Here is a 26,086-nt window from a genome sequence, read left to right on the forward strand (position 1 = left end):
CCTTTGCACTGGCCGCGATTGTGTTGTCGAATTAACAAAGAGATTTAGCTTTTGTGTTAAAGGACCTTCTCGGTCTTGTTACGCCAGTATGCATGTGCGGATTCTTGTATTATGCAGACTACCTTGCATCACTCGGGTCACGCAGACAACTTCTCACCTCTTTTTTCTCACACTGACTTAAAGAATAAGGAAGCGGTTCTCCATTCCAGTCCTCGCTCCCCAAAGGTCTGCATATTTTGCATGTCTCTCTTTGTTAGCACACCTGATTCGGATAATCAGCTCATTAGAAGTGAGCTCCTTGCGATTGACATGGTCCCTACACAGTGTTCATTGCTCCCCACTCCCTGAGCAGGGGAAATCCGTCGAAGTTTACTTCACTTTGGAACATTGGTTCACGGATTTGCGCTGCGCAACGTCTTCACACATGGACAAGTGTGACATCATATACCTCTGTATACCTCTGTACACCTCTGTGTTAGTCACTTTGAACTGAACGTACACATACGCTTTGAACTTGAATCACGGAGGGATGTCATGTGATGTCCACTTCTCAGGGCACTTACGTTTGAATGGAACAAATGTCTGAAGCTATACGAGAAACATACAAAATGTGAAGAGCAGGGGGCTCGAGGACTGGAATTGAGAACCGCTGGTCTAAGTGACATCTGACAGTTTCAGCTGTCCTCCCTAACATCCCTCTACATGTTAGACACAGCCACATTTTTAGGTCAGTTAAGAGGCCAACTTGCGTTCGTTAGCCTTTAACACTGTCTCGAGGTCTTTGATTGCTTCCACGTTAGTTCATGTTCCTTCTTTTATTGATGCTGGAGTAGCTCTTTTTTCTCGGCCCAGCACAGGAAGGCTCGTTGGTCTAGGGGTATGATTCTCGCTTTGGGTGCGAGAGGTCCCGGGTTCAAATCCCGGACGAGCCCTTGGTCGGGATAAAACGTGAAGCTTTGTTGTCTCGTTGCGTTCACTAACATTGAGGCAGTTTTTTATTCAATCGGGTAGAGACAGATGGCGAAGGGAGGCCGGTTAGCTCAGCTGGTTAGAGCGTGGTGCTAATAACGCCAAGGTCGCGGGTTCGATCCCCGTACTGGCCAGCTGTTTTTATTGTCTGGGGGCTCATCTCTGCTCTGCTCTTCTCCTGTGACAAAGAGTAGGGTGATCTCACTGAAATCCCTGCTTGCTAAGCAGGAGCTTGTTGTGGCCGAAATAGCTCAGTTGGGAGAGCGTTAGACTGAAGATCTAAAGGTCCCTGGTTCGATCCCGGGTTTCGGCAAAATCTCCCACTCATTTCCTCTTTTTGAGGCGGGCCAGTGACCAAAAATCACTGGGTTCCAACTTCTCTGTATAACTGCTTCCCCACTGCCACGGAGCTATCTGTTTCCCAGTTGGCCACCAAACAAGCAGTTTCGGTTCCATGGTGTAATGGTCAGCACTCTGGGCTTTGAATCCAGCGATCTGAGTTCGAATCTCGGTGGAACCTGTGTGGTTTCTTGCCGCAGGAAAAGAAAAAAACAGCACTAGTTTGGCACTGGTGACAGTCTTTGTGGCCCTGTGAGCAACGGCTGCTCCAGGTAAGGTTTCATGGTGTAATGGTTAGCACTCTGAATCCAGTGATCCGAGTTCAAATCGCGGTGGGACCACTTTTTGCAACCAATTTGCGCAGGACCATGTCTGAAATACTTTTTGGCAGCTTTGAGTCCAAAAAAATTAACTAACGTAGAGACTGTGGCAGCATTGCATCGATGCCCAGTCGGTCTCTTTAGGGCAGTGGTTCTCAAACCTGTCCTGGAGGCACCCCTGCCCTGCACAGTTTGATTGTCTGCCTTATTAGACACACCCAAATAAGGTCTTGCGGTCTCTATCAATGAGTTGATGATTTGAAACAGGTGTGATAGATGAGGGAAACATTCAAAATGTGTAGGGCAGGGGTGCCTCCAGGACAGGTTTGAAAACCACTGCTTTAGGGAACTGTGTGTAAAATGGCAATGTTTTGCAACCAATTTGCACAGGACCATGTCTGAAATACTTTTTGGCAGCTGTGAGACCCAAAAAAAGCTAACGTGGGAGTGTCGCAGCATTGCGTCAGTGCTAGACACACCCAAATCAGGTCTTGCAGTCTCTATTAATGAGCTGATGATTTGAAACTGGTGTGTTAGATGAGGGGAAATGCAAAATGTGCAGGGCAGGGATGCCTCCAGGACAGGATTGAAAACCACTGATTTAGGGATGTGTGAGTAAAAGGGCATGAGCCAACTTGGAGAATGCGGGCATCGATCCCGCTACCTCTCGCATGCTAAGCGAGCGCTCTACCATTTGAGCTAATTCCCCTGGCCTTTCAAGAATGACGAGCATAGCTGCGAATGACCGGCTTGATGCAAAGAGGCCGTCCCTCCTCTAGGCTTGCACCTTTGCACTGGCCGCGATTGTGTTGTCGAATTAACAAAGAGATTTAGCTTTTGTGTTAAAGGACCTTCTCGGTCTTGTTACGCCAGTATGCATGTGCGGATTCTTGTATTATGCAGACTACCTTGCATCACTCGGGTCACGCAGACAACTTCTCACCTCTTTTTTCTCACACTGACTTAAAGAATAAGGAAGCGGTTCTCCATTCCAGTCCTCGCTCCCCAAAGGTCTGCATATTTTGCATGTCTCTCTTTGTTAGCACACCTGATTCGGATAATCAGCTCATTAGAAGTGAGCTCCTTGCGATTGACATGGTCCCTACACAGTGTTCATTGCTCCCCACTCCCTGAGCAGGGGAAATCCGTCGAAGTTTACTTCACTTTGGAACATTGGTTCACGGATTTGCGCTGCGCAACGTCTTCACACATGGACAAGTGTGACATCATATACCTCTGTATACCTCTGTACACCTCTGTGTTAGTCACTTTGAACTGAACGTACACATACGCTTTGAACTTGAATCACGGAGGGATGTCATGTGATGTCCACTTCTCAGGGCACTTACGTTTGAATGGAACAAATGTCTGAAGCTATACGAGAAACATACAAAATGTGAAGAGCAGGGGGCTTTAGACTGAAGATCTAAAGGTCCCTGGTTCGATCCCGGGTTTCGGCAAAATCTCCCACTCATTTCCTCTTTTTGAGGCGGGCCAGTGACCAAAAATCACTGGGTTCCAACTTCTCTGTATAACTGCTTCCCCACTGCCACGGAGCTATCTGTTTCCCAGTTGGCCACCAAACAAGCAGTTTCGGTTCCATGGTGTAATGGTCAGCACTCTGGGCTTTGAATCCAGCGATCTGAGTTCGAATCTCGGTGGAACCTGTGTGGTTTCTTGCCGCAGGAAAAGAAAAAAACAGCACTAGTTTGGCACTGGTGACAGTCTTTGTGGCCTGTGAGCAACGGCTGCTCCAGGTAAGGTTTCATGGTGTAATGGTTAGCACTTCTGAATCCAGTGATCCGAGTTCAAATCGCGTGGGACACTTTTTGCAACCAATTTGCGCAGGACCATGTCTGAAATACTTTTTGGCAGCTTTGAGTCCAAAAAAATTAACTAACGTAGAGACTGTGGCAGCATTGCATCGATGCCCAGTCGGTCTCTTTAGGGCAGTGGTTCTCAAACCTGTCCTGGAGGCACCCCTGCCCTGCACAGTTTGATTGTCTGCCTTATTAGACACACCCAAATAAGGTCTTGCGGTCTCTATCAATGAGTTGGATGATTTGAAACAGGTGTGATAGATGAGGGAAACATTCAAAATGTGTAGGGCAGGGGTGCCTCCAGGACAGGTTTGAAAAACCACTGCTTTAGGGAACTGTGTGTAAAAATGGCAATGTTTTGCAACCAATTTGCACAGGACCATGTCTGAAATACTTTTTTGGCAGCTGTGAGACCCAAAAAAAGCTAACGTGGGAGTGTCGCAGCATTGCGTCCAGTGCTAGACACACCCAAATCAGGTCTTGCAGTCTCTATTAATGAGCTGATGATTTGAAACTGGTGTGTTAGATGAGGGGAAATGCAAAATGTGCAGGGCAGGGATGCCTCCAGGACAGGATTGAAAACCACTGATTTAGGGATGTGTGAGTAAAAGGGCATGAGCCAACTTGGAGAATGCGGGCATCGATCCCGCTACCTCTCGACATGGTCTAAGCGAGCGCTCTACCATTTGAGCTAATTCCCCTGGCCTTTCAAGAATGACGAGCATAGCTGCGAATGACCGGCTTGATGCAAAAGGCCGTCCCTCCTCTAGGCTTGCACCTTTGCACTGGCCGCGATTGTGTTGTCGAAATAACAAAGAGATTTAGCTTTTGTGTTCCACTTTTTGCAACCAATTTGCGCAGGACCATGTCTGAAATACTTTTTGGCAGCTTTGAGTCCAAAAAAATTAACTAACGTAGAGACTGTGGCAGCATTGCATCGATGCCCAGTCGGTCTCTTTAGGGCAGTGGTTCTCAAACCTGTCCTGGAGGCACCCCTGCCCTGCACAGTTTGATTGTCTGCCTTATTAGACACACCCAAATAAGGTCTTGCGGTCTCTATCAATGAGTTGATGATTTGAAACAGGTGTGATAGATGAGGGAAACATTCAAAATGTGTAGGGCAGGGGTGCCTCCAGGACAGGTTTGAAAACCACTGCTTTAGGGAACTGTGTGTAAAATGGCAATGTTTTGCAACCAATTTGCACAGGACCATGTCTGAAATACTTTTTGGCAGCTGTGAGACCCAAAAAAAGCTAACGTGGGAGTGTCGCAGCATTGCGTCAGTGCTAGACACACCCAAATCAGGTCTTGCAGTCTCTATTAATGAGCTGATGATTTGAAACTGGTGTGTTAGATGAGGGGAAATGCAAAATGTGCAGGGCAGGGATGCCTCCAGGACAGGATTGAAAACCACTGATTTAGGGATGTGTGAGTAAAAGGGCATGAGCCAACTTGGAGAATGCGGGCATCGATCCCGCTACCTCTCGCATGCTAAGCGAGCGCTCTACCATTTGAGCTAATTCCCCTGGCCTTTCAAGAATGACGAGCATAGCTGCGAATGACCGGCTTGATGCAAAGAGGCCGTCCCTCCTCTAGGCTTGCACCTTTGCACTGGCCGCGATTGTGTTGTCGAATTAACAAAGAGATTTAGCTTTTGTGTTAAAGGACCTTCTCGGTCTTGTTACGCCAGTATGCATGTGCGGATTCTTGTATTATGCAGACTACCTTGCATCACTCGGGTCACGCAGACAACTTCTCACCTCTTTTTTCTCACACTGACTTAAAGAATAAGGAAGCGGTTCTCCATTCCAGTCCTCGCTCCCCAAAGGTCTGCATATTTTGCATGTCTCTCTTTGTTAGCACACCTGATTCGGATAATCAGCTCATTAGAAGTGAGCTCCTTGCGATTGACATGGTCCCTACACAGTGTTCATTGCTCCCAACTCCCTGAGCAGGGGAAATCCGTCGAAGTTTACTTCACTTTGGAACATTGGTTCACGGATTTGCGCTGCGCAACGTCTTCACACATGGACAAGTGTGACATCATATACCTCTGTATACCTCTGTACACCTCTGTGTTAGTCACTTTGAACTGAACGTACACATACGCTTTGAACTTGAATCACGGAGGGATGTCATGTGATGTCCACTTCTCAGGGCACTTACGTTTGAATGGAACAAATGTCTGAAGCTATACGAGAAACATACAAAATGTGAAGAGCAGGGGGCTCGAGGACTGGAATTGAGAACCGCTGGTCTAAGTGACATCTGACAGTTTCAGCTGTCCTCCCTAACATCCCTCTACATGTTAGACACAGCCACATTTTTAGGTCAGTTAAGAGGCCAACTTGCGTTCGTTAGCCTTTAACACTGTCTCGAGGTCTTTGATTGCTTCCACGTTAGTTCATGTTCCTTCTTTTATTGATGCTGGAGTAGCTCTTTTTTCTCGGCCCAGCACAGGAAGGCTCGTTGGTCTAGGGGTATGATTCTCGCTTTGGGTGCGAGAGGTCCCGGGTTCAAATCCCGGACGAGCCCTTGGTCGGGATAAAACGTGTAGCTTTGTTGGCTCGTTGCGTTCACTAACATTGAGGCAGTTTTTATTCAATCGGGTAGAGACAGATGGCGAAGGGAGGCCGGTTAGCTCAGCTGGTTAGAGCGTGGTGCTAATAACGCCAAGGTCGCGGCTTCGATCCCCGTACTGGCCAGCTGTTTTTATTGTCTGGGGGCTCATCTCTGCTCTGCTCTTCTCCTGTGACAAAGAGTAGGGTGATCTCACTGAAATCCCTGCTTGCTAAGCAGGAGCTTGTTGTGGCCGAAATGGCGGTACCTGACAACCACAAGTCTGTAAAATTAATCCAATAGTATGCCGACTTCTATCTTTTAAAAACCAATCACGTTATGACCTCTATCTTTTGAAAACCAATCACGTTACGACCTCTATCTTTTGAAAACCAATCACGTTACGACTTCTATCTTTTAAAAACCAATCACCTTACGACTTCTATCTTTTATAAATCAATCACGTTGCGATCTCTATTTTTCCGCGTCCAATGAAATGGCAAGGTCTATTTCTCATACACCAATCACGCACGTCCTCGCCAATTGCATGTAATCTCCGCTCAGGTAACGTTAAATTATTTACATTCCGCTCATGTATGTTATTTATATCTTGATATGAATGAAATGGTTTAGGATTTTTGTTCTTTAGGAATAGCAAGATTGGCCATGTAAATTAGCCTATGATTACCGCTTGATACTACGTAACGTCAACTGTCACTGATGTGTAAATACTATTACGACCGGAGCTAACGTAACTGTAAATATGTCGAATTTAACCGATTAACAAGTTTTCTCAATGAAAAAAAAAATGCTTTTTATTTAATTGTAATAAGGTTCCACAGCTTTTTCCAAATGCGGCATTTGAACACACAAAATAAATTTGGAAAATGTTAATGTTTTGTTTAACTTTTACACGTATGTTATATGTTTGTACATATGTTATGACCAGTCAAAAGAAGTGAATGGATAAGTTTATACATTCAGGTTCATGCCCTTATCACATGGACACAGTTGAAAGACCACAATATGTTTAATCTGAGTATTTGTTTTAGTCAAATTAATCCATAATGCTATATATTTATTTATTTATTTATACTCATAAACGTGTTGTATGAGCCTAGGTCATTGAGACATACAGCCATAATAGAAAGATCTATCACAACTTGTTAAGACTCTATGTAATTGTTCTTATACTTTTATTCTTGTTATAATCTTATTATATGTATTTTTTTATATTTGTACAAACATACACACATACATACAAACATATATATATATATATATATATATATAAATGTTATATAATTGTTTTGACATTAATATATATGACTGAATTGTGCAATTGAAATGTTTCCTCTTGGCATGAATATAGCCCCTGCTGCTGACATGGCATTAAATAATAAATAAATAAATCACAACATGTTATATGTAAGATAATATGTGTATTATAATGAACTTATAATCTGCTATAATATGGCGGTCGTTCTGGACCAGGAACACAACTAGCTATCATGAAATGAACACAGCAGGAGGGTAAATGCTACAGGCTACAATGGCAGTTAGTGTAACGTGTTATGTAGTGTTTCAGGCAACGACATGGCTTCAGCTAAGTCTCACAAAGGCATGAGTAATGCTGAATGGCTTGCGCGTCTGGAGAGTTTTGCCCAAACAGGAGTTTGGCCATCTACGCAGGGGAATAGACCTTCTCCCCGACAAAAAAGATGGCATGAGATGTATCAGAAGGTAAGTTATGCAGCTAGATTCATGGGCAAACTAACAAACTTTTTTGACAATACATTGTGGTATTTTTATTTATGTGTATGGTTAAGTAATTACATGTAAATACAATGTTATATTGATATAATTATGATGACTTATAGCTGTTTTGAGATCCAGTGTCAGAGGTATAATTCATGTTCACAGATAGAAAAGTGCCCACTGCAAATGAGGGGACAGACCACTCTTCTGAAGGAAGCTCAGACATGTATTTGTGGCTTTCACAAGGTAACTTCAATTAGCCTGGTTCAAGTTGCATAAATAGATAGATGTGTTTGCAACATCAATGTGTCTTTATATCTAAAATCACATTAGGAAGACTGTTTTGTACTTTATGCATGTGTCACAGGTTCATCCACCAGTCACAGGGGAAGCATCACAGAGCACCCCGGCCCAAAGCACACCCTCTGTCAGTGATGTGTCATGTCCTGCAAAGAGACCTAAACTGACATTGTCAATGGTAAGCAGACCACACTATTGCATGCATCACTGCAGATACTGAAACATCTCAACCTTTAACTATAGTGTTAGGGTTTTGTTATCACTAACCATGACAAATCTTTTTAGTTTGAAAAGTCAAGGTTTGGAGGCTCACATGTGGCAGCAGCAAAACCTAATTTGAGCACCCAGAGGAAAACCTCTCAGGTTAATATTAAAAGACATCAAGACTTTTATAATGTCATCATGACTTTATCACTATGTAATTTTAATGTATTAAAACATGGCAATCCCCTTAATAAATTATTCATAATGTTTGACTCCACAGATGTTAGAGCACTCCAGTTCAGCTACAGTTTCATGTCCACCCTCTGATCCTCATCCTCCTCCATCCCCCAAACCTCATCAGCCCGTCATCCAGTCCTCCTCTTCCTTCTTCCTTCCTCCACCTCAGAGTTCACAACGCATCAAAAAAACAGCAACGCCATCAACTGTTTCTGAGAATACTGTTGTGAGGAGCCCAGTAAGATCTCATTCAAAATATAGCCATGTCTTCATCATTTAATGCTCTCTTAGCTTTTATTTAAACCTGTGTTTTTGATAATATCAGCAGGTCTCATCTCAGCCAGAAGATCTCCCCCTTCTGTGGCCACAGACAATGCCACAACAAGACCAGAAGTGGGTGTCAGAAGCACTTTTTTAGGGTTGGTGCAAAGGGAAAGCTGGAGCTGCGTGAAAACCTACAGTTGTGGTATCACCCCCCACCACCAGCCCTGTTGTACCACCAAGCTCCAACACCTGATAGGTTTTTTTCACAGCGTCTCTTGCTCTGGATGCCATATAAGCTGTGGAAGGTGCGGCTCCAGTGTACTAACCCTGCCTGTGCCAGGCAACAGCTGTGTGGTGGTGGACTGCACAGGAGGGTACGACAGGTGTTAGACATTGACAGATACTACAACCTGGTGACAGAGACCCTGATCTGCACCAGGTGTAGAACCAGCTACCTGTCCTGGAGTCATGCTGTGCTGCAGCAGTTGGACCTGGCCCATCGAGCTGAATTCAGGGTCATCCTCACACGCAAGTAATTATTTTGCAGTCATTTTCACTTATGTACTACCCTTTCTGATAAATATTTCCTACAATAATTAGATACCTTATAATAAGATACTTAAATGAATGCTTTTTTCCAAGGTATGCCTGTGACATTCGGGTTCTTCGCTTGCTGCGTGAGAGGGGCATGGGGAATGGCCCAGTGAGGATCATCGGCCAGCTGAGAGAGAACCACAGTGAGGAGTGGTTGAAACGTGCGCTTCGGTACACATCAGAGTGTGTGGCCTTTTTTGATAATCGTGGCCTGCATCCGCTGCACTTCCAGGAGCCACCACCACTTGCTTCAGTACCCAGCTACAAATGGCTCCTCACTGTATACAGTCAGGACATTCTCAACAGGCTCGATCACATAAAGGCCAGCATAACATCCACGTATGGATCAATCTTAAAAATGGATTCAACTAAGAAGGTCAGATAAGCTGCTTAATTGACTGTACCCTTATCTATAATGTATTGTTAGACCAAGAGAGCTTTATTTTTTTCAGTGTAACTGATTTGGATGCATGTTGTATTATTTGCTATGCTTATTGTTTCTTTCAGATCACCAAGAAGTTGAGCGGGCCTGCGAAAGGCACAGCACAGTGGCTTACCTCAGTGGGCAATGAGATAGGTCAGGTGCTGATGAGTGTCCTGACTGCGAATGAAGGGGCTGGGTTAGACCTCATGGCTGCAGGGCTCATGGAGCGATACCGGAGTGCTGGTGTTGATCCTCCCACTATCATTTATGTGGACTGTGATTGTTGCAAGAAAGTGGGAGAGACTAAATTGAAGAGGCGGTTCAGCGGCTGGCCAGATGTCATCGTCCGCCTAGACATTTGGCATTTTATGCGACGTCTGGCAGTAGGGTGCACCACTGACGCCCACCAGTTGTACCCTACTTTTATGGCAAGGCTGTCATCCTGTATTTTTGAGTGGGATGCAGGGGATCTCACTCTGCTGAGACAGGCCAAAAGGGAGCAACTCATCCAACAGGGCTGGCCTACTCTGTCGGAGGCAGAATTTATGTTAAATTTTATGTTTTGCATTTTCTCAAAGCAATATTTGGCTTTCTATTTCTTTTTCTAGGGAACAGCGCAAACAGCCTGAACTTCCAGATTTATCTCCTGGAAGGTTTATTACGCTGGAATCAGGACCGGGCTGAAGCTGCTGTTGCAGATGGAGGTTCAACTCTGCGCTCTTACACAGGGGAGCTGGTTTACTCTGTCAATGAGAACTACAATAAGTTGTATGGCAGGAAATTGGTCCCTAGCTTCACTCCACCTGCAGTATACACAGGTAAAAATATTTTGATAAATGCAGCTCATGATGTAGCATGTTTTTGGTAAAATTACAAGTGCTTTTGGACAATAATAATGTAATTTTGACATATCAGAGAAAAATTATACTACCAGAATATTTATACATTATTCTGTGTTCTAGGTTTCAGGGCAGAACATAAAATACATAGTAGAATATAGAGTAATCCAGTCTTTTTATGATACCCTCTGAATTAGATATATATTGTTCATACAGAAGTGGACAACAAAATATTTACTGCATTTCTAAATAGACCTTTCTGCATAATTTCCATTAAAAATGTTTCCTGTTACAAATATTTCCTCAGGGGAGCTCATTGGAGTACAGTACTTGTTGAGGCAGAATAGTCAGCCCCTGGAGGACATGTGCCCTACCTCTGATAGGACCTCTCAATTGCTGGAGGAGATAGATGTGGAGGAGCAAGTGGAAAAGGATGAGGGTTTCATTGATTTCTTTGGAGAGGAAGCCACAGTGGCAAATCTTGTGGCATCAGATGACTTAGTCCTTTCAGGTCCACCAGTTCTACCAGCTGCACCAGTTCCCAGTGTCCAGGCTCCTACAGCTGCACCACTGCCCAGTGTCAAAATTCCACCACTGCCCATTGTCCAAACTCCACCACTGCCCAGTGTCCAGACTCCACCACTGCCCAGTGTCCAGACTCCACCATTGCCCAGTGTCCAGACTCCACCACTGCCCAGTGTCCAGACTCCACCACTGCCCAGTGTCCAGGCTCCACCACTGCTCAGAGTCCGGGCTCCTTCAGCTGCACCAGTGCCCAGTGTCCAGGCTCCACCACTGCTCAGAGTCCGGGCTCCTTCAACTGCACCAGTGCCCAGTGTAGCTGCACCACTGCTCAGTGTCCAGGCTCCACCACTGCTCAGAGTCCGGGCTCCTTCAGCTGCACCAGTGCCCAGTGTAGCTGCACCACTGCCCAGTGTCCAGACTCCACAACTGCCCAGTGTCCAGACTCCACCACTGCCCAGTGTCCAGGCTCCACCACTGCTCAGAGTCCGGGCTCCTTCAGCTGCACCAGTGCCCAGTGTAGCTGCACCACTGCTCAGTGTCCAGGCTCCACCATTGTTCACAGTCCGGGCTCCTTCAGCTGCACCAGTGCCCAGTGTAGCTGCATCACTGCTCAGTGTCCAGGCTCCACCATTGTTCACAGTCCGGGCTCCTTCAGCTGCACCACTGCCCAGTGTCCAGGCTCCACCACTGCTCAGAGTCCGGGCTCCTTCAGCTGCACCAGTACCCAGTGTCCAGGATCCTTTAGATACACCAGTGCCCTCAGCAATGGTAAAATTTCCTTTTCTATACGAATTGTCACTCATTTAGTTATCTGCCATTAAGCAGTAAACTTACTTAACAGCATGTAAATACCTAACCAACAGTTATATATTTCCAGGCTGTTGACGAACACTGCATTCCTGGAATGGACCGGGTGGATGCGTTGGCAGAGTGTCTGGTGGAGCTGCGCACACAGACAAGCCTCACACTTACCAACCAACAAGTTGCGACCATTGTGGGTCTGTGGCAGAACCTGGACAAATTTGATAAAGACAGGGTGGTGTATGCTGCTCGTCATCAAGACAGGCTACTTACAGGACGTTTTAGGTCCCCAAAAAAGAAAGCTGTCTTCACTCCTGGTGTCGACAGCACAAAAAGGTGTGTTTTGGGTTCTAGCGGCTCTCCAGCACAGTGGCCTAATTGCTGTCGCCTTGTTGAAATGATTTTCATAAGGTTATGTAACATCCACCGAAGCCCCAAGAAACAGCGGACAGAATGTCTGTCTAGATGGGATCTCATTCTTCGTGATTACAGAAAAATTCGGCAGCTAATCCTGAGCAATGGAACGGTGATGAGTGACACAACCCTTCAGCTAGTTGAGGTAAATCAGAGGACCCTTACGACATGGCACAATAACCGTTTAAAGGGTCAGGAGGTCTCCTTGCTGTTGCAAGGGCTGGACCTTCCAGAGGCACGTCCAGTGGCTTTGGATGTTTTGCCTCCAGCACGAGTACAGCCTGTTGTGCCTCCACAATATAGCCACCAGTTGCATACCTACCAGATGCCACCAGACACAGCTGGACAGGCAAAGACAAAGTTTAGAAAGATTGCGCCCTCAGCTACCTGTACATCTGCCACAGCAACTTCAATCTGGCCATCAGCCGTACACCCTCAGCGTTCAGCCACGTCCAGCCAGCTAAGGACAATTTGTCCCAGGCCGACAGCACCACACCCATTGGTTCCTGACACACCCACTGCCCCTGTTGTGTCTCAGATGTTTCTGGTGCCCTGCCCAGACCCATTTTCCACCATTAACCCTGGAGCAATTTCCTCTGAGCCACCTGCAAATGACACAGCCACTCCAACCAAACGATCGTACAATCGCACTGTAAAAGCAAATTCGTGCAGAAAGTGTGGCCAATTTCGTACTCAAGAAACTGGCCATAGCCAGTACAAAGGCAAAATATATTGCCCTAATAAAGAAACAATTACGAAGGAGCAGTGGTTACAGATTATGAGAAGATAACTCATTTATTTATGTGTGATACATTCATTTTGTTCTCTTGGTTGGATCTGTTCTGTTTTTTATCTTCCAGCCATATTTAATGTTAAAGAGTTATACTGTGCACTTTTTTTTATCTTGTATTATTATTATTATTATTATTATTATTATTATAAACATGTGGATATGTATGTGAATACACTATAATACATATGGAAATATATATACATATTAAATAAAGTTAAACTATTATTATTATTATTATAGAAAGGTTTATGTGTAGAGGAAGCAGTATAAAGTAAAATACCAAAATGTGTAGATTTTGATGTATATATTTATATATTTTTTTGTACTTATTTTATATAGCGTGTGCACTTAAAATTCTTAATTTTATATTGAATTTAGTACTTTTCCTACATTTTTTTAAATATGTATATAGTTAATAAATATATTTCTCTTTGACTGGTGTGTTGTATTTATTTGTTTTATTGAATGTAATGACATTCAGTTTACAGTTAAATTCAGTGTCACGTGTAGCTTTGCAGTAAGTAATATGATACAATAAAGTGTGAATGCCGTAATAAGGAGGTTATTTTGTCCCTACTGCCACAGGAAATGATTGCCTTAATAAATGCACTTTGACTAATGATAATGATAATGAGAATAAAATAAAAATCAATCTTAGAAACGAAAGAATTATTAAATCAAAAACATTACTGTCAAAATCAATCTTAGAAACGAAACAATAATTAAATTCAAATACATTACTTTTAAAATCAAACTTGGACACGAAACAATCGATTTACGATTTTTAACAAATACACGCATAACTTTATGTGACAGCGTGGATTCGAACCTACGATTTCCTGAATTTCTCACGCTTCTCTTCCTCTCTCTCCCCTCTTCCCCCCCTTCTTATACAGACAATTGTTCCCCAGCTTTGGCGGAGTTGGGAGAGCGTTAGACTGAAGATCTAAAGGTCCCTGGTTTGATCCCGGGTTTCGGCAAAATCTCCCACTCATTTCCTCTTTTTGAGGCGGGCCAGTGACCAAAAATCACTGGGTTCCAACTTCTCTGTATAACTGCTTCCCCACTGCCACGGAGCTATCTGTTTCCCAGTTGGCCACCAAACAAGCAGTTTCGGTTCCATGGTGTAATGGTCAGCACTCTGGGCTTTGAATCCAGCGATCTGAGTTCGAATCTCGGTGGAACCTGTGTGCTTTCTTGCCGCAGGAAAAGAAAAAAACAGCACTAGTTTGGCACTGGTGACAGTCTTTGTGTCCCTGTGAGCAACGGCTGCTCCGCGTAAGGTTTCATGGTGTAATGGTTAGCACTCTGAATCCAGTGATCCGAGTTCAAATTGCGGTGGGACCACTTTTTGCAACCAATTTGCGCAGGACCATGTCTGAAATACTTTTTGGCAGCTTTGAGTCCAAAAAAATTAACTAACGTAGAGACTGTGGCAGCATTGCATCAATGCCCAGTCGGTCTCTTTAGGGCAGTGGTTCTCAAACCTGTCCTGGAGGCACCCCTGCCCTGCACAGTTTGATTGTCTGCCTTATTAGACACACCCAAATAAGGTCTTGCGGTCTCTATCAATGAGTTGATGATTTGAAACAGGTGTGATAGATGAGGGAAACATTCAAAATGTGTAGGGCAGGGGTGCCTCCAGGACAGGTTTGAAAACCACTGCTTTAGGGAACTGTGTGTAAAATGGCCGCGAATAGCTGCGAATGACCGGCTTGATGCAAAGAGGCCGTCCCTCCTCTAGGCTTGCACCTTTGCACTGGCCGCGATTGTGTTGTCGAATTAACAAAGAGATTTAGCTTTTGTGTTAAAGGACCTTCTCGGTCTTGTTACGCCAGTATGCATGTGCGGATTCTTGTATTATGCAGACTACCTTGCATCACTCGGGTCACGCAGACAACTTCTCACCTCTTTTTTCTCACACTGACTTAAAGAATAAGGAAGCGGTTCTCCATTCTAGTCCTCGCTCCCCAAAGGTCTGCATATTTTGCATGTCTCTCTTTGTTAGCACACCTGATTCGGATAATCAGCTCATTAGAAGTGAGCTCCTTGCGATTGACATGGTCCCTACACAGTGTTCATTGCTCCCCACTCCCTGAGCAGGGGAAATCCGTCGAAGTTTACTTCACTTTGGAACATTGGTTCACGGATTTGCGCTGCGCAACGTCTTCACACATGGACAAGTGTGACATCATATACCTCTGTATACCTCTGTACACCTCTGTGTTAGTCACTTTGAACTGAACGTACACATACGCTTTGAACTTGAATCACGGAGGGATGTCATGTGATGTCCACTTCTCAGGGCACTTACGTTTGAATGGAACAAATGTCTGAAGCTATACGAGAAACATACAAAATGTGAAGAGCAGGGGGCTCGAGGACTGGAATTGAGAACCGCTGGTCTAAGTGACATCTGACAGTTTCAGCTGTCCTCCCTAACATCCCTCTACATGTTAGACACAGCCACATTTTTAGGTCAGTTAAGAGGTCAACTTGCGTTCGTTAGCCTTTAACACTGTCTCGAGGTCTTTGATTGCTTCCACGTTAGTTCATGTTCCTTCTTTTATTGATGCTGCAGTAGCTCTTTTTTCTCGGCCCAGCACAGGAAGGCTCGTTGGTCTAGGGGTATGATTCTCGCTTTGGGTGCGAGAGGTCCCGGGTTCAAATCCCGGACGAGCCCTTGGTCGGGATAAAACGTGAAGCTTTGTTGTCTCGTTGCGTTCACTAACATTGAGGCAGTGTTTTATTCAATCGGGTAGAGACAGATGGCGAGGGGAGGCCGGTTAGCTCAGCTGGTTAGAGCGTGGTGCTAATAACGCCAAGGTCGCGGGTTCGATCCCCGTACTGGCCAGCTGTTTTTATTGTCTGCGATCTGAGTTCGAATCTCGGTGGAACCTGTGTGGTTTCTTGCCGCAGGAAAAGAAAAAAACAGCACTAGTTTGGCACTGGTGACAGTCTTTGTGGCCCTGTGAGCAACGGCTGCTCCAGGTAAGGTTTCATGGTGTAATGGTTAGCACTCTGAATCCAGTGATCCGAGTTCAAATCGCGGTGGGACCACTTTTTGCAACCAATTTGCGCAGGACCATGTCTGAAATACTTTTTGGCAGCTTTGAGTCCAAAAAAATTAACTAACGTAGAGACTGTGGCAGCATTGCATCAATGCCCAGTCGGTCTCTTTAGGGAAGTGGTTCTCAAACCTGTCCTGGAGGCACCCCTGCCCTGCACAGTTTGATTGTCTGCCTTATTAGACACACCCAAATAAGGTCTTGCGGTCTCTATCAATGAGTTGATGATTTGAAACAGGTGTGATAGATGAGGGAAACATTCAAAATGTGTAGGGCAGGGGTGCCTCCAGGACAGGTTTGAAAACCACTGCTTTAGGGAACTGTGTGTAAAATGGCAATGTTTTGCAACCAATTTGCACAGGACCATGTCTGAAATACTTTTTGGCAGCTGTGAGACCCAAAAAAAGCTAACGTTGGAGTGTCGCAGCATTGCGTCAGTGCTAGACACACCCAAATCAGGTCTTGCAGTCTCTATTAATGAGCTGATGATTTGAAACTGGTGTGTTAGATGAGGGGAAATGCAAAATGTGCAGGGCAGGGATGCCTCCAGGACAGGATTGAAAACCACTGATTTAGGGATGTGTGAGTAAAAGGGAATGAGACAACTTGGAGAATGCGGGCATCGATCCCGCTACCTCTCGCATGCTAAGCGAGCGCTCTACCATTTGAGCTAATTCCCCTGGCCTTTCAAGAATGACGAGCATAGCTGCGAATGACCGGCTTGATGCAAAGAGGCCGTCCCTCCTCTAGGCTTGCACCTTTGCACTGGCCGCGATTGTGTTGTCGAATTAACAAAGAGATTTAGCTTTTGTGTTAAAGGACCTTCTCGGTCTTGTTACGCCAGTATGCATGTGCGGATTCTTGTATTATGCAGACTACCTTGCATCACTCGGGTCACGCAGACAACTTCTCACCTCTTTTTTCTCACACTGACTTAAAGAATAAGGAAGCGGTTCTCCATTCCAGTCCTCGCTCCCCAAAGGTCTGCATATTTTGCATGTCTCTCTTTGTTAGCACACCTGATTCGGATAATCAGCTCATTAGAAGTGAGCTCCTTGCGATTGACATGGTCCCTACACAGTGTTCATTGCTCCCCACTCCCTGAGCAGGGGAAATCCGTCGAAGTTTACTTCACTTTGGAACATTGGTTCACGGATTTGCGCTGCGCAACGTCTTCACACATGGACAAGTGTGACATCATATACCTCTGTATACCTCTGTACACCTCTGTGTTAGTCACTTTGAACTGAACGTACACATACGCTTTGAACTTGAATCACGGAGGGATGTCATGTGATGTCCACTTCTCAGGGCACTTACGTTTGAATGGAACAAATGTCTGAAGCTATACGAGAAACATACAAAATGTGAAGAGCAGGGGGCTCGAGGACTGGAATTGAGAACCGCTGGTCTAAGTGACATCTGACAGTTTCAGCTGTCCTCCCTAACATCCCTCTACATGTTAGACACAGCCACATTTTTAGGTCAGTTAAGAGGTCAACTTGCGTTCGTTAGCCTTTAACACTGTCTCGAGGTCTTTGATTGCTTCCACGTTAGTTCATGTTCCTTCTTTTATTGATGCTGGAGTAGCTCTTTTTTCTCGGCCCAGCACAGGAAGGCTCGTTGGTCTAGGGGTATGATTCTCGCTTTGGGTGCGAGAGGTCCCGGGTTCAAATCCCGGACGAGCCCTTGGTCGGGATAAAACGTGAAGCTTTGTTGTCTCGTTGCGTTCACTAACATTGAGGCAGTTTTTTATTCAATCGGGTAGAGACAGATGGCGAAGGGAGGCCGGTTAGCTCAGCTGGTTAGAGCGTGGTGCTAATAACGCCAAGGTCGCGGGTTCGATCCCCGTACTGGCCAGCTGTTTTTATTGTCTGGGGGCTCATCTCTGCTCTGCTCTTCTCCTGTGACAAAGAGTAGGGTGATCTCACTGAAATCCCTGCTTGCTAAGCAGGAGCTTGTTGTGGCCGAAATAGCTCAGTTGGGAGAGCGTTAGACTGAAGATCTAAAGGTCCCTGGTTCGATCCCGGGTTTCGGCAAAATCTCCCACTCATTTCCTCTTTTTGAGGCGGGCCAGTGACCAAAAATCACTGGGTTCCAACTTCTCTGTATAACTGCTTCCCCACTGCCACGGAGCTATCTGTTTCCCAGTTGGCCACCAAACAAGCAGTTTCGGTTCCATGGTGTAATGGTCAGCACTCTGGGCTTTGAATCCAGCGATCTGAGTTCGAATCTCGGTGGAACCTGTGTGGTTTCTTGCCGCAGGAAAAGAAAAAAACAGCACTAGTTTGGCACTGGTGACAGTCTTTGTGGCCCTGTGAGCAACGGCTGCTCCAGGTAAGGTTTCATGGTGTAATGGTTAGCACTCTGAATCCAGTGATCCGAGTTCAAATCGCGGTGGGACCACTTTTTGCAACCAATTTGCGCAGGACCATGTCTGAAATACTTTTTGGCAGCTTTGAGTCCAAAAAAATTAACTAACGTAGAGACTGTGGCAGCATTGCATCAATGCCCAGTCGGTCTCTTTAGGGCAGTGGTTCTCAAACCTGTCCTGGAGGCACCCCTGCCCTGCACAGTTTGATTGTCTGCCTTATTAGACACACCCAAATAAGGTCTTGCGGTCTCTATCAATGAGTTGATGATTTGAAACAGGTGTGATAGATGAGGGAAACATTCAAAATGTGTAGGGCAGGGGTGCCTCCAGGACAGGTTTGAAAACCACTGCTTTAGGGAACTGTGTGTAAAATGGCAATGTTTTGCAACCAATTTGCACAGGACCATGTCTGAAATACTTTTTGGCAGCTGTGAGACCCAAAAAAAGCTAACGTGGGAGTGTCGCAGCATTGCGTCAGTGCTAGACACACCCAAATCAGGTCTTGCAGTCTCTATTAATGAGCTGATGATTTGAAACTGGTGTGTTAGATGAGGGGAAATGCAAAATGTGCAGGGCAGGGATGCCTCCAGGACAGGATTGAAAACCACTGATTTAGGGATGTGTGAGTAAAAGGGCATGAGCCAACTTGGAGAATGCGGGCATCGATCCCGCTACCTCTCGCATGCTAAGCGAGCGCTCTACCATTTGAGCTAATTCCCCTGGCCTTTCAAGAATGACGAGCATAGCTGCGAATGACCGGCTTGATGCAAAGAGGCCGTCCCTCCTCTAGGCTTGCACCTTTGCACTGGCCGCGATTGTGTTGTCGAATTAACAAAGAGATTTAGCTTTTGTGTTAAAGGACCTTCTCGGTCTTGTTACGCCAGTATGCATGTGCGGATTCTTGTATTATGCAGACTACCTTGCATCACTCGGGTCACGCAGACAACTTCTCACCTCTTTTTTCTCACACTGACTTAAAGAATAAGGAAGCGGTTCTCCATTCCAGTCCTCGCTCCCCAAAGGTCTGCATATTTTGCATGTCTCTCTTTGTTAGCACACCTGATTCGGATAATCAGCTCATTAGAAGTGAGCTCCTTGCGATTGACATGGTCCCTACACAGTGTTCATTGCTCCCCACTCCCTGAGCAGGGGAAATCCGTCGAAGTTTACTTCACTTTGGAACATTGGTTCACGGATTTGCGCTGCGCAACGTCTTCACACATGGACAAGTGTGACATCATATACCTCTGTATACCTCTGTACACCTCTGTGTTAGTCACTTTGAACTGAACGTACACATACGCTTTGAACTTGAATCACGGAGGGATGTCATGTGATGTCCACTTCTCAGGGCACTTACGTTTGAATGGAACAAATGTCTGAAGCTATACGAGAAACATACAAAATGTGAAGAGCAGGGGGCTCGAGGACTGGAATTGAGAACCGCTGGTCTAAGTGACATCTGACAGTTTCAGCTGTCCTCCCTAACATCCCTCTACATGTTAGACACAGCCACATTTTTAGGTCAGTTAAGAGGCCAACTTGCGTTCGTTAGCCTTTAACACTGTCTCGAGGTCTTTGATTGCTTCCACGTTAGTTCATGTTCCTTCTTTTATTGATGCTGCAGTAGCTCTTTTTTCTCGGCCCAGCACAGGAAGGCTCGTTGGTCTAGGGGTATGATTCTCGCTTTGGGTGCGAGAGGTCCCGGGTTCAAATCCCGGACGAGCCCTTGGTCGGGATAAAACGTGAAGCTTTGTTGTCTCGTTGCGTTCACTAACATTGAGGCAGTGTTTTATTCAATCGGGTAGAGACAGATGGCGAAGGGAGGCCGGTTAGCTCAGCTGGTTAGAGCGTGGTGCTAATAACGCCAAGGTCGCGGGTTCGATCCCCGTACTGGCCAGCTGTTTTTATTGTCTGGGGGCTCATCTCTGCTCTGCTCTTCTCCTGTGACAAAGAGTAGGGTGATCTCACTGAAATCCCTGCTTGCTAAGCAGGAGCTTGTTGTGGCCGAAATAGCTCAGTTGGGAGAGCGTTAGACTGAAGATCTAAAGGTCCCTGGTTCGATCCCGGGTTTCGGCAAAATCTCCCACTCATTTCCTCTTTTTGAGGCGGGCCAGTGACCAAAAATCACTGGGTTCCAACTTCTCTGTATAACTGCTTCCCCACTGCCACGGAGCTATCTGTTTCCCAGTTGGCCACCAAACAAGCAGTTTCGGTTCCATGGTGTAATGGTCAGCACTCTGGGCTTTGAATCCAGCGATCTGAGTTCGAATCTCGGTGGAACCTGTGTGGTTTCTTGCCGCAGGAAAAGAAAAAAACAGCACTAGTTTGGCACTGGTGACAGTCTTTGTGGCCCTGTGAGCAACGGCTGCTCCAGGTAAGGTTTCATGGTGTAATGGTTAGCACTCTGAATCCAGTGATCCGAGTTCAAATCGCGGTGGGACCACTTTTTGCAACCAATTTGCGCAGGACCATGTCTGAAATACTTTTTGGCAGCTTTGAGTCCAAAAAAATTAACTAACGTAGAGACTGTGGCAGCATTGCATCAATGCCCAGTCGGTCTCTTTAGGGCAGTGGTTCTCAAACCTGTCCTGGAGGCACCCCTGCCCTGCACAGTTTGATTGTCTGCCTTATTAGACACACCCAAATAAGGTCTTGCGGTCTCTATCAATGAGTTGATGATTTGAAACAGGTGTGATAGATGAGGGAAACATTCAAAATGTGTAGGGCAGGGGTGCCTCCAGGACAGGTTTGAAAACCACTGCTTTAGGGAACTGTGTGTAAAATGGCAATGTTTTGCAACCAATTTGCACAGGACCATGTCTGAAATACTTTTTGGCAGCTGTGAGACCCAAAAAAAGCTAACGTGGGAGTGTCGCAGCATTGCGTCAGTGCTAGACACACCCAAATCAGGTCTTGCAGTCTCTATTAATGAGCTGATGATTTGAAACTGGTGTGTTAGATGAGGGGAAATGCAAAATGTGCAGGGCAGGGATGCCTCCAGGACAGGATTGAAAACCACTGATTTAGGGATGTGTGAGTAAAAGGGAATGAGACAACTTGGAGAATGCGGGCATCGATCCCGCTACCTCTCGCATGCTAAGCGAGCGCTCTACCATTTGAGCTAATTCCCCTGGCCTTTCAAGAATGACGAGCATAGCTGCGAATGACCGGCTTGATGCAAAGAGGCCGTCCCTCCTCTAGGCTTGCACCTTTGCACTGGCCGCGATTGTGTTGTCGAATTAACAAAGAGATTTAGCTTTTGTGTTAAAGGACCTTCTCGGTCTTGTTACGCCAGTATGCATGTGCGGATTCTTGTATTATGCAGACTACCTTGCATCACTCGGGTCACGCAGACAACTTCTCACCTCTTTTTTCTCACACTGACTTAAAGAATAAGGAAGCGGTTCTCCATTCCAGTCCTCGCTCCCCAAAGGTCTGCATATTTTGCATGTCTCTCTTTGTTAGCACACCTGATTCGGATAATCAGCTCATTAGAAGTGAGCTCCTTGCGATTGACATGGTCCCTACACAGTGTTCATTGCTCCCCACTCCCTGAGCAGGGGAAATCCGTCGAAGTTTACTTCACTTTGGAACATTGGTTCACGGATTTGCGCTGCGCAACGTCTTCACACATGGACAAGTGTGACATCATATACCTCTGTATACCTCTGTACACCTCTGTGTTAGTCACTTTGAACTGAACGTACACATACGCTTTGAACTTGAATCACGGAGGGATGTCATGTGATGTCCACTTCTCAGGGCACTTACGTTTGAATGGAACAAATGTCTGAAGCTATACGAGAAACATACAAAATGTGAAGAGCAGGGGGCTCGAGGACTGGAATTGAGAACCGCTGGTCTAAGTGACATCTGACAGTTTCAGCTGTCCTCCCTAACATCCCTCTACATGTTAGACACAGCCACATTTTTAGGTCAGTTAAGAGGCCAACTTGCGTTCGTTAGCCTTTAACACTGTCTCGAGGTCTTTGATTGCTTCCACGTTAGTTCATGTTCCTTCTTTTATTGATGCTGCAGTAGCTCTTTTTTCTCGGCCCAGCACAGGAAGGCTCGTTGGTCTAGGGGTATGATTCTCGCTTTGGGTGCGAGAGGTCCCGGGTTCAAATCCCGGACGAGCCCTTGGTCGGGATAAAACGTGAAGCTTTGTTGTCTCGTTGCGTTCACTAACATTGAGGCAGTGTTTTATTCAATCGGGTAGAGACAGATGGCGAAGGGAGGCCGGTTAGCTCAGCTGGTTAGAGCGTGGTGCTAATAACGCCAAGGTCGCGGGTTCGATCCCCGTACTGGCCAGCTGTTTTTATTGTCTGGGGGCTCATCTCTGCTCTGCTCTTCTCCTGTGACAAAGAGTAGGGTGATCTCACTGAAATCCCTGCTTGCTAAGCAGGAGCTTGTTGTGGCCGAAATAGCTCAGTTGGGAGAGCGTTAGACTGAAGATCTAAAGGTCCCTGGTTCGATCCCGGGTTTCGGCAAAATCTCCCACTCATTTCCTCTTTTTGAGGCGGGCCAGTGACCAAAAATCACTGGGTTCCAACTTCTCTGTATAACTGCTTCCCCACTGCCACGGAGCTATCTGTTTCCCAGTTGGCCACCAAACAAGCAGTTTCGGTTCCATGGTGTAATGGTCAGCACTCTGGGCTTTGAATCCAGCGATCTGAGTTCGAATCTCGGTGGAACCTGTGTGGTTTCTTGCCGCAGGAAAAGAAAAAAACAGCACTAGTTTGGCACTGGTGACAGTCTTTGTGGCCCTGTGAGCAACGGCTGCTCCAGGTAAGGTTTCATGGTGTAATGGTTAGCACTCTGAATCCAGTGATCCGAGTTCAAATCGCGGTGGGACCACTTTTTGCAACCAATTTGCGCAGGACCATGTCTGAAATACTTTTTGGCAGCTTTGAGTCCAAAAAAATTAACTAACGTAGAGACTGTGGCAGCATTGCATCAATGCCCAGTCGGTCTCTTTAGGGCAGTGGTTCTCAAACCTGTCCTGGAGGCACCCCTGCCCTGCACAGTTTGATTGTCTGCCTTATTAGACACACCCAAATAAGGTCTTGCGGTCTCTATCAATGAGTTGATGATTTGAAACAGGTGTGATAGATGAGGGAAACATTCAAAATGTGTAGGGCAGGGGTGCCTCCAGGACAGGTTTGAAAACCACTGCTTTAGGGAACTGTGTGTAAAATGGCAATGTTTTGCAACCAATTTGCACAGGACCATGTCTGAAATACTTTTTGGCAGCTGTGAGACCCAAAAAAAGCTAACGTGGGAGTGTCGCAGCATTGCGTCAGTGCTAGACACACCCAAATCAGGTCTTGCAGTCTCTATTAATGAGCTGATGATTTGAAACTGGTGTGTTAGATGAGGGGAAATGCAAAATGTGCAGGGCAGGGATGCCTCCAGGACAGGATTGAAAACCACTGATTTAGGGATGTGTGAGTAAAAGGGAATGAGACAACTTGGAGAATGCGGGCATCGATCCCGCTACCTCTCGCATGCTAAGCGAGCGCTCTACCATTTGAGCTAATTCCCCTGGCCTTTCAAGAATGACGAGCATAGCTGCGAATGACCGGCTTGATGCAAAGAGGCCGTCCCTCCTCTAGGCTTGCACCTTTGCACTGGCCGCGATTGTGTTGTCGAATTAACAAAGAGATTTAGCTTTTGTGTTAAAGGACCTTCTCGGTCTTGTTACGCCAGTATGCATGTGCGGATTCTTGTATTATGCAGACTACCTTGCATCACTCGGGTCACGCAGACAACTTCTCACCTCTTTTTTCTCACACTGACTTAAAGAATAAGGAAGCGGTTCTCCATTCCAGTCCTCGCTCCCCAAAGGTCTGCATATTTTGCATGTCTCTCTTTGTTAGCACACCTGATTCGGATAATCAGCTCATTAGAAGTGAGCTCCTTGCGATTGACATGGTCCCTACACAGTGTTCATTGCTCCCCACTCCCTGAGCAGGGGAAATCCGTCGAAGTTTACTTCACTTTGGAACATTGGTTCACGGATTTGCGCTGCGCAACGTCTTCACACATGGACAAGTGTGACATCATATACCTCTGTATACCTCTGTACACCTCTGTGTTAGTCACTTTGAACTGAACGTACACATACGCTTTGAACTTGAATCACGGAGGGATGTCATGTGATGTCCACTTCTCAGGGCACTTACGTTTGAATGGAACAAATGTCTGAAGCTATACGAGAAACATACAAAATGTGAAGAGCAGGGGGCTCGAGGACTGGAATTGAGAACCGCTGGTCTAAGTGACATCTGACAGTTTCAGCTGTCCTCCCTAACATCCCTCTACATGTTAGACACAGCCACATTTTTAGGTCAGTTAAGAGGCCAACTTGCGTTCGTTAGCCTTTAACACTGTCTCGAGGTCTTTGATTGCTTCCACGTTAGTTCATGTTCCTTCTTTTATTGATGCTGCAGTAGCTCTTTTTTCTCGGCCCAGCACAGGAAGGCTCGTTGGTCTAGGGGTATGATTCTCGCTTTGGGTGCGAGAGGTCCCGGGTTCAAATCCCGGACGAGCCCTTGGTCGGGATAAAACGTGAAGCTTTGTTGTCTCGTTGCGTTCACTAACATTGAGGCAGTGTTTTATTCAATCGGGTAGAGACAGATGGCGAAGGGAGGCCGGTTAGCTCAGCTGGTTAGAGCGTGGTGCTAATAACGCCAAGGTCGCGGGTTCGATCCCCGTACTGGCCAGCTGTTTTTATTGTCTGGGGGCTCATCTCTGCTCTGCTCTTCTCCTGTGACAAAGAGTAGGGTGATCTCACTGAAATCCCTGCTTGCTAAGCAGGAGCTTGTTGTGGCCGAAATAGCTCAGTTGGGAGAGCGTTAGACTGAAGATCTAAAGGTCCCTGGTTCGATCCCGGGTTTCGGCAAAATCTCCCACTCATTTCCTCTTTTTGAGGCGGGCCAGTGACCAAAAATCACTGGGTTCCAACTTCTCTGTATAACTGCTTCCCCACTGCCACGGAGCTATCTGTTTCCCAGTTGGCCACCAAACAAGCAGTTTCGGTTCCATGGTGTAATGGTCAGCACTCTGGGCTTTGAATCCAGCGATCTGAGTTCGAATCTCGGTGGAACCTGTGTGCTTTCTTGCCGCAGGAAAAGAAAAAAACAGCACTAGTTGGCACTGGTGACAGTCTTTGTGGCCCTGTGAGCAACGGCTGCTCCAGGTAAGGTTTCATGGTGTAATGGTTAGCACTCTGAATCCAGTGATCCGAGTTCAAATCGCGGTGGGACCACTTTTTGCAACCAATTTGCGCAGGACCATGTCTGAAATACTTTTTGGCAGCTTTGAGTCCAAAAAAATTAACTAACGTAGAGACTGTGGCAGCATTGCATCAATGCCCAGTCGGTCTCTTTAGGGCAGTGGTTCTCAAACCTGTCCTGGAGGCACCCCCTGCCCTGCACAGTTTGATTGTCTGCCTTATTAGACACACCCAAATAAGGTCT

At 46.1% G+C, this 26,086-nt stretch overlaps 2 protein-coding genes and 32 non-coding genes across 34 annotated transcripts; 28 read left to right on the forward strand and 6 right to left on the reverse strand.

Annotated features, from left to right (window-relative positions):
- The first annotated feature begins 860 nt into the window (after positions 1–860).
- On the forward strand, positions 861–932 carry trnap-ugg (transfer RNA proline (anticodon UGG)). Its single transcript has one exon. It is a non-coding gene; the product is annotated as a tRNA-Pro (tRNA).
- Positions 933–1,029: 97 nt separating this feature from the next.
- Positions 1,030–1,103, forward strand: trnai-aau (transfer RNA isoleucine (anticodon AAU)). Its single transcript has one exon. It is a non-coding gene; the product is annotated as a tRNA-Ile (tRNA).
- Positions 1,104–1,209: 106 nt separating this feature from the next.
- On the forward strand, positions 1,210–1,282 carry trnaf-gaa (transfer RNA phenylalanine (anticodon GAA)). The gene has a single exon. It is a non-coding gene; the product is annotated as a tRNA-Phe (tRNA).
- A 135-nt stretch (positions 1,283–1,417) lies between these two features.
- trnaq-uug (transfer RNA glutamine (anticodon UUG)) lies at positions 1,418–1,489 on the forward strand. Its single transcript has one exon. It is a non-coding gene; the product is annotated as a tRNA-Gln (tRNA).
- Positions 1,490–2,264: 775 nt separating this feature from the next.
- Positions 2,265–2,337, reverse strand: trnaa-agc (transfer RNA alanine (anticodon AGC)). The gene has a single exon. It is a non-coding gene; the product is annotated as a tRNA-Ala (tRNA).
- An 886-nt stretch (positions 2,338–3,223) lies between these two features.
- Positions 3,224–3,295, forward strand: trnaq-uug (transfer RNA glutamine (anticodon UUG)). Its single transcript has one exon. It is a non-coding gene; the product is annotated as a tRNA-Gln (tRNA).
- A 1,606-nt stretch (positions 3,296–4,901) lies between these two features.
- On the reverse strand, positions 4,902–4,974 carry trnaa-agc (transfer RNA alanine (anticodon AGC)). The gene has a single exon. It is a non-coding gene; the product is annotated as a tRNA-Ala (tRNA).
- A 937-nt stretch (positions 4,975–5,911) lies between these two features.
- trnap-ugg (transfer RNA proline (anticodon UGG)) lies at positions 5,912–5,983 on the forward strand. The gene has a single exon. It is a non-coding gene; the product is annotated as a tRNA-Pro (tRNA).
- A 96-nt stretch (positions 5,984–6,079) lies between these two features.
- trnai-aau (transfer RNA isoleucine (anticodon AAU)) lies at positions 6,080–6,153 on the forward strand. The gene has a single exon. It is a non-coding gene; the product is annotated as a tRNA-Ile (tRNA).
- A 1,450-nt stretch (positions 6,154–7,603) lies between these two features.
- LOC113077692 (uncharacterized) lies at positions 7,604–8,924 on the forward strand. Its single transcript, XM_026250018.1, has 6 exons — positions 7,604–7,750; positions 7,904–8,011; positions 8,133–8,243; positions 8,351–8,428; positions 8,550–8,744; positions 8,832–8,924. The coding sequence occupies exons 1-6, from the start codon at positions 7,604–7,606 to the stop codon at positions 8,922–8,924; spliced, it is 732 nt and encodes a 243-aa protein (XP_026105803.1).
- A 130-nt stretch (positions 8,925–9,054) lies between these two features.
- LOC113077691 (uncharacterized) lies at positions 9,055–13,019 on the forward strand (the record flags this gene model as incomplete). Its single annotated transcript, XM_026250016.1, has 7 exons — positions 9,055–9,302; positions 9,413–9,644; positions 9,872–10,064; positions 10,244–10,606; positions 10,935–11,350; positions 11,696–11,920; positions 12,030–13,019. Coding segments are annotated over exons 1-7 (2,667 nt in total), but the record flags the coding sequence as incomplete, so codon positions are not given.
- Positions 13,020–14,275: 1,256 nt separating this feature from the next.
- On the forward strand, positions 14,276–14,347 carry trnaq-uug (transfer RNA glutamine (anticodon UUG)). Its single transcript has one exon. It is a non-coding gene; the product is annotated as a tRNA-Gln (tRNA).
- A 1,424-nt stretch (positions 14,348–15,771) lies between these two features.
- trnap-ugg (transfer RNA proline (anticodon UGG)) lies at positions 15,772–15,843 on the forward strand. The gene has a single exon. It is a non-coding gene; the product is annotated as a tRNA-Pro (tRNA).
- Positions 15,844–15,940: 97 nt separating this feature from the next.
- On the forward strand, positions 15,941–16,014 carry trnai-aau (transfer RNA isoleucine (anticodon AAU)). Its single transcript has one exon. It is a non-coding gene; the product is annotated as a tRNA-Ile (tRNA).
- An 821-nt stretch (positions 16,015–16,835) lies between these two features.
- Positions 16,836–16,908, reverse strand: trnaa-agc (transfer RNA alanine (anticodon AGC)). The gene has a single exon. It is a non-coding gene; the product is annotated as a tRNA-Ala (tRNA).
- Positions 16,909–17,845: 937 nt separating this feature from the next.
- Positions 17,846–17,917, forward strand: trnap-ugg (transfer RNA proline (anticodon UGG)). Its single transcript has one exon. It is a non-coding gene; the product is annotated as a tRNA-Pro (tRNA).
- A 97-nt stretch (positions 17,918–18,014) lies between these two features.
- On the forward strand, positions 18,015–18,088 carry trnai-aau (transfer RNA isoleucine (anticodon AAU)). Its single transcript has one exon. It is a non-coding gene; the product is annotated as a tRNA-Ile (tRNA).
- Positions 18,089–18,194: 106 nt separating this feature from the next.
- trnaf-gaa (transfer RNA phenylalanine (anticodon GAA)) lies at positions 18,195–18,267 on the forward strand. The gene has a single exon. It is a non-coding gene; the product is annotated as a tRNA-Phe (tRNA).
- A 135-nt stretch (positions 18,268–18,402) lies between these two features.
- Positions 18,403–18,474, forward strand: trnaq-uug (transfer RNA glutamine (anticodon UUG)). The gene has a single exon. It is a non-coding gene; the product is annotated as a tRNA-Gln (tRNA).
- A 775-nt stretch (positions 18,475–19,249) lies between these two features.
- On the reverse strand, positions 19,250–19,322 carry trnaa-agc (transfer RNA alanine (anticodon AGC)). Its single transcript has one exon. It is a non-coding gene; the product is annotated as a tRNA-Ala (tRNA).
- A 937-nt stretch (positions 19,323–20,259) lies between these two features.
- trnap-ugg (transfer RNA proline (anticodon UGG)) lies at positions 20,260–20,331 on the forward strand. The gene has a single exon. It is a non-coding gene; the product is annotated as a tRNA-Pro (tRNA).
- A 97-nt stretch (positions 20,332–20,428) lies between these two features.
- Positions 20,429–20,502, forward strand: trnai-aau (transfer RNA isoleucine (anticodon AAU)). Its single transcript has one exon. It is a non-coding gene; the product is annotated as a tRNA-Ile (tRNA).
- Positions 20,503–20,608: 106 nt separating this feature from the next.
- On the forward strand, positions 20,609–20,681 carry trnaf-gaa (transfer RNA phenylalanine (anticodon GAA)). Its single transcript has one exon. It is a non-coding gene; the product is annotated as a tRNA-Phe (tRNA).
- A 135-nt stretch (positions 20,682–20,816) lies between these two features.
- trnaq-uug (transfer RNA glutamine (anticodon UUG)) lies at positions 20,817–20,888 on the forward strand. The gene has a single exon. It is a non-coding gene; the product is annotated as a tRNA-Gln (tRNA).
- A 775-nt stretch (positions 20,889–21,663) lies between these two features.
- Positions 21,664–21,736, reverse strand: trnaa-agc (transfer RNA alanine (anticodon AGC)). The gene has a single exon. It is a non-coding gene; the product is annotated as a tRNA-Ala (tRNA).
- A 937-nt stretch (positions 21,737–22,673) lies between these two features.
- On the forward strand, positions 22,674–22,745 carry trnap-ugg (transfer RNA proline (anticodon UGG)). Its single transcript has one exon. It is a non-coding gene; the product is annotated as a tRNA-Pro (tRNA).
- A 97-nt stretch (positions 22,746–22,842) lies between these two features.
- trnai-aau (transfer RNA isoleucine (anticodon AAU)) lies at positions 22,843–22,916 on the forward strand. The gene has a single exon. It is a non-coding gene; the product is annotated as a tRNA-Ile (tRNA).
- Positions 22,917–23,022: 106 nt separating this feature from the next.
- On the forward strand, positions 23,023–23,095 carry trnaf-gaa (transfer RNA phenylalanine (anticodon GAA)). The gene has a single exon. It is a non-coding gene; the product is annotated as a tRNA-Phe (tRNA).
- Positions 23,096–23,230: 135 nt separating this feature from the next.
- trnaq-uug (transfer RNA glutamine (anticodon UUG)) lies at positions 23,231–23,302 on the forward strand. Its single transcript has one exon. It is a non-coding gene; the product is annotated as a tRNA-Gln (tRNA).
- Positions 23,303–24,077: 775 nt separating this feature from the next.
- Positions 24,078–24,150, reverse strand: trnaa-agc (transfer RNA alanine (anticodon AGC)). The gene has a single exon. It is a non-coding gene; the product is annotated as a tRNA-Ala (tRNA).
- A 937-nt stretch (positions 24,151–25,087) lies between these two features.
- On the forward strand, positions 25,088–25,159 carry trnap-ugg (transfer RNA proline (anticodon UGG)). Its single transcript has one exon. It is a non-coding gene; the product is annotated as a tRNA-Pro (tRNA).
- Positions 25,160–25,256: 97 nt separating this feature from the next.
- Positions 25,257–25,330, forward strand: trnai-aau (transfer RNA isoleucine (anticodon AAU)). Its single transcript has one exon. It is a non-coding gene; the product is annotated as a tRNA-Ile (tRNA).
- A 106-nt stretch (positions 25,331–25,436) lies between these two features.
- On the forward strand, positions 25,437–25,509 carry trnaf-gaa (transfer RNA phenylalanine (anticodon GAA)). The gene has a single exon. It is a non-coding gene; the product is annotated as a tRNA-Phe (tRNA).
- Positions 25,510–25,644: 135 nt separating this feature from the next.
- On the forward strand, positions 25,645–25,716 carry trnaq-uug (transfer RNA glutamine (anticodon UUG)). The gene has a single exon. It is a non-coding gene; the product is annotated as a tRNA-Gln (tRNA).
- Positions 25,717–26,086: the final 370 nt, after the last annotated feature.

This window comes from Carassius auratus, unplaced genomic scaffold (assembly GCF_003368295.1).
Source record: "Carassius auratus strain Wakin unplaced genomic scaffold, ASM336829v1 scaf_tig00023187, whole genome shotgun sequence".
NCBI classification, from domain to species: domain Eukaryota; kingdom Metazoa; phylum Chordata; class Actinopteri; order Cypriniformes; family Cyprinidae; genus Carassius; species Carassius auratus.